The sequence below is a fragment of the Mizuhopecten yessoensis genome, unplaced genomic scaffold, assembly GCF_002113885.1.
Source record: "Mizuhopecten yessoensis strain PY_sf001 unplaced genomic scaffold, ASM211388v2 scaffold3135, whole genome shotgun sequence".
Classification (NCBI taxonomy): Eukaryota; Metazoa; Mollusca; class Bivalvia; order Pectinida; family Pectinidae; genus Mizuhopecten; species Mizuhopecten yessoensis.
Genome location: NW_018404893.1, coordinates 257,988 through 262,746, shown reverse-complemented (window position 1 = coordinate 262,746; position 4,759 = coordinate 257,988). Strand labels below are relative to the sequence as shown.

The 4,759-nt window shown below is 37.6% G+C and overlaps 1 protein-coding gene and 1 pseudogene across 1 annotated transcript; one reads left to right on the top strand and one right to left on the bottom strand.

The window, feature by feature from the left end:
- Positions 1-346, bottom strand: part of LOC110447029 — a 15,116-nt pseudogene extending 14,770 nt beyond the window's left edge.
- A 119-nt stretch (positions 347-465) lies between these two features.
- Positions 466-4,371, top strand: LOC110447028 (translin-associated protein X-like). The gene is made up of 4 exons (XM_021492430.1): positions 466-478; positions 1,876-2,062; positions 2,983-3,116; positions 3,733-4,371. Exons 1-4 carry the CDS (start codon positions 466-468, stop codon positions 4,284-4,286), a joined length of 888 nt encoding a protein of 295 aa, XP_021348105.1. The 3' UTR covers positions 4,287-4,371.
- The last annotated feature ends 388 nt before the right edge of the window (positions 4,372-4,759 follow it).

The following is a 4,759-nucleotide window of genomic DNA, read 5'->3' as shown; positions in this document are numbered from 1 at the left end:
GTTTGCTTCACATGCCGTTGTTTGTTTCATATGCTATTCTATTAGGCTCTAATACTGTGGGATAGCTTCATGCATACTGGTCCTATTTTAACATGCATTGGGTTAGTTTAACAAAATNATCTTGTGTCATGTCCCAAGACGACTTCAGGACTCCCGAAACGACCTGTTACCAAAACGACTAGCATTCAAATGACCACACCATCTTCTCATGTTTCAGTCTACATGACCAGATGACCGTTGACACTAGTCAATGTCGATGTACAGTACCTAAACCACTTTCGTTTATGGCGTTCTGAATGTTTCTCGTTTTACCAGAGTTGCTCGCCAGTGAAATAGCGACTGGCATTGCAATTTTAAGTTGCCTTCTGCAGGTTGGACACAACTCCTCGTAGTCTTTTAAGCTGGAGTTTCCTCTGGCCCTAACACCAGACTTTGGACATTTTGACCAGACATCTATCCGTCAAAATGTCCAAGTCTGGTATCAGGGACAGTGGAAACTCGGACTAAAGGTACTAGCCTCGTCTGTCAATACACCCATAATATATATGTATGGGTATTATATTGACAGACGAGGCCAGTATATGTACCTGTGGAGGTTCCGGGTTGTTTCGCCCGTTATCCCGTTCGCCCTAGGTTGTTTAGCCCTGAAACAAAAGTTTTAGGGCGAAACATCGTTTGGTATTTTCTTTCAATTTTAGTAGTTTTAAGTCACAAATTGAGTCTTCTTAGTCTTCCATATCATTAAAATCAATTTCATAAAAAAAATATGTGCGTGTGTGACAAACGGCAGCTGTGAAAAGCTGACTCCGCTCTCACATACTCTACATGAAATATACCTAACACCAATGTAGAGAGTCATCAATAAGTTAAGTTGATATATTTAAATATTAATTATCATATTAGCGTAACACTGTTTTAATTCTTTTATTTAGGGCAAAACAACCCTTAGTGCAAACAGGATTTAGGGCGAATAGCCCAAGGGGTAACAGTTGCTGTTTTAGGTACAACTGAAACACTTTTAATGCCAAGATGGTATAATAAACACACAGAAAGCTCTTTTAAACATTAAGATCAAAAAGGGAATCAGTATTTCAACACAATCTAATAAATAATATAATGAAGATCCATTTGTTCACATGTTTTAAAGTATTTCAGCCAGGGTCTTCACTTGTCAGTTTTTGAAATTTATTCTGGGCTGCATTTTGGTTATTGTGATCAAGAACAATGTAAACAATTGCCACAGAAGAAACTATATCCAAGTCAATTTCAACTGAAAAGTGACATTTTCTCACAAGATTTTTTGTGCTCAATACATTGTAATAGTTGTACAGCTATGTTGTATAACATAGGTACTTTGGATAAGAGTACAAATATAGGTTATTATTTTTCGGTATATTTATTACTCAAGGTTGGGTGTATGCACAAAAATTTTGTGTTCAAATGTCTCCTTTCAACTTAAATCAACAATATGTTCAATGTACTATTTCAACAATGGTTATTATTTACATTTTTCTTGATTCTTGATTACCAAACTTCTTTCATCAATCTATATTTTGAAGAAAATTGGTGAGCCTATATAAACATAGCTATGACAAACAAAAAAATCGCTGATGTAATGTTTTTGTTATCTAAATATTTCTACAGCTTGTTCCTTTATGAATTGGGAAAATAAAGCAGTATTTGGGAATATATTCCTCAGTTTTGGTCATTTTGGGAAAATAAGGGACATTTTAGCCAGAGGAAACAGCCTGTATTCTGCAATAAAACTGAGCAAAAACAATCACTGTGATGTGAGCACAGATCTAGATGATATACCTTAATGTCAGATGAACAATGTCAATAGCCTTTTCATGTTTGTTTTTGCATTCTTTCCAGTCAAGCGTTCCAGAAAGGGTGAACCTAAAGTACCATTGGACGAGAATTCTCCTGTCATCCAGGCATTTAGACTGTACCAGTCAGAGCTGGATACAAGGCACGACAAACATGAACGCCTTGTCAAGATCAGCAGAGACATCACCATAGACAGCAAGAGGACGATCTTCCTACTCCAGAGAGTGGCAGGGTAAAGTATACAGTTTTGTCCTTTCTCAAGACATTTTTAGAACAGTCGTACGCATGGAATATTCAGAGAAAGTGTTTTTCTCCTGCCCACACAACTCCCAACAACCCAGGTGGAGTATAAAATGTTCTGGATGGATGTTGCGGTATCTGTGCTGTTGCCTTCAAGTGAGGTGGCACTATAAATGATACCATTGGAAGCACGGTCCCGCTACAAACAGAACACAATACATCTCCAGCACACAGGCAGGCATACACACATAAGGAGATATTAGCCAGGTGGCATAGGACTAGTATTTAGCGCCTGATAAGGCAGCTCCTGCGAATTTCTCAAAAATTGTATTGACTAATGTATATATGCTAATTGTATTGACTGTACAAATTGTATATCTATGTACTGTAAAGCGCTTTAGAGTGGCTTAGGTACGCTAGATAGGGCGCTATATCAAATGTTGTATATTATTATTATTTTATTATTTAAGCATTTGACAGTTTATCATTACCAAGGAATTGAGGTGCTACAAAGATGCAATTGTTGAGATGGTGCTATTTTAAAGCCAACTGTATAGAACAGAGCAGACATTGGTTTTTTCGTTGTTAATATTTCGATATAGAACTTGCATGTCATCCAACTGGAAAAAGTAAAACTGTTATTGATGTATGTAATTCCATTCTTATCTATATAGATCACTTCATATATGATATAATAATTATTGTGCGTTTTAATTTTGATGAGTGACAACAGTTGTTTGTTGTTGAGTGTTTTGTTGTTGAGTGTTCTTACAAGTATATATGTACCTTGTATGTAATTTGCATTCTATTGTGGTACAAATATTTCAAAATACATGGAATCCCAAATGCATGTTCATGCATATTGAATTTGCTTGCAGAAATAACTGATCATAACGATGATTTATACCTCAGGTCAGACTCTGAATCCCAAGTGTTGGATGAGGCTGCAGAAAAACTCGAGCAGATACAGAAAACCAAGTTTGTCTTGATAGCCGAAGAATTACAGCATGAAGACCCATACAGATTCATTCGGGCATACTCCCCAGGTAGGAGATGAGACAGGAAGATTGGTAGTCTGAGTGTGATCTAACAGTATAGTTTATTGACAGCTAGTATACTGTAAATGTTCACGGCCTTGTTCAGTCTGATACTACTTTACTAGTTGTTTAAAAAGTGTTCATGAATCAAGATGTATTGTATACAATCTACCAGTATAATATAAAATCTTAATTTATTTTACCACCATTATGAAACAAGCTATTACAGGTTATATAAATCACCCTTATTGGCCTGGATGTTAGCAGGGAGGGGGGTAGGGGGTGTTAATATGGGAGAAAACCCACATGGAAGGCAGGTGACCCCATACCCCAGCCGCCTTGGTGAAAGGCGGGTGTGTTATCCACTACGCCTACCGAAAACCCAATAGTTTAATCAACTAGTAGAACCTACCAGTGTTTGTGCAGTATTAGAATTACCTATTTTTCTCAAGTCTGTTGACATGTTTGTCTCATTTGTGAATAAAAAAGTCAAAAGACTTAATCCCTGTACATTTAGTTGGTACACAACCTACTGTTCTACATTATTAACAGCATTTATATTTTGATACCAAGTTGATTTTGACTTGTAAGCATTGTTAAATAGTGAATTTCTTCATATTGACAGGTCTACAGGAATATATTGAAGCAGTTTCATTTTTCAACTACATAAAGAGCAAGAAGTTGGTATCCTTAAAGGCAATTCAGCAGGATCTGATTTTTCCTAAAAATAGTGACAAAGGACAACCTTGTGATCCAGAGAACCAAGCAGAAAAGGTCCAATCACAGGAGTCTAACAGCACTACTAGCCAATCAGAACAAACAGGTACAATTGAAGTCCATGTTCCACCGATAGAATACATGCTCGGTGTGGCTGATCTCACTGGGGAGCTGATGCGATTGGCCATCAATAGTGTCGGAGCGGGAAATCTTGACATTCCATTTGAAGTGTGTGATTTCTTGAGAAAAATGCAGTCAGGATTTCAATCATTCAGTTATGTTTCCAGGGATGTGAAAAGGAAACTTCAAACACTGAATCAAAGTCTGCGGAAGGTAGAGACAGCGTGCTATACCCTAAAGGTGCGTGGGTCGGAGATCCCTAAACATATGCTGGTGGATGTCCTGAGCTCGCCCTTCAGCGACATTCACATGTACACTGATGACCAGTCAATGGATGAATAGTCTCCATGGATGTTTAGTACAAATGTGATCTGTCTTGAAGTATTGTTTATTCTGGAATAAAATGTTGAACTTTTCCCTAGAAGAACAGAAATGCTTCTTGTAGTCATTCCACTTAAACCCTGTCTTAATATATAGGTCACTTAAGGGAGTTTTCAGTTTTAGTAGGCACCAACTTAGGTGGCTTTCATGGACCACCTGAAAGCAATGCTATTTGAGGTATTTAGCACAGATACTAGGGCCCTTTTTGTGAATCTGGTTCAACTGGTTGTCTGTTTTTAAATCTAACGTTTTCGGGTATAAATCCGACATCTTCTCCAAAACCCCTAAACCAATTTCGCTGAAATTTTGCAGAAACCTCCCATGGCCAAAAGTCAACCAAAAGTGTGAATTATATGGTCCCCAGCCCCAAGGGACCTGAGGGGCAGGGCCAAAAACGGTCAAATTGACTAAAATTTCAAAAATCATCTTCTCAA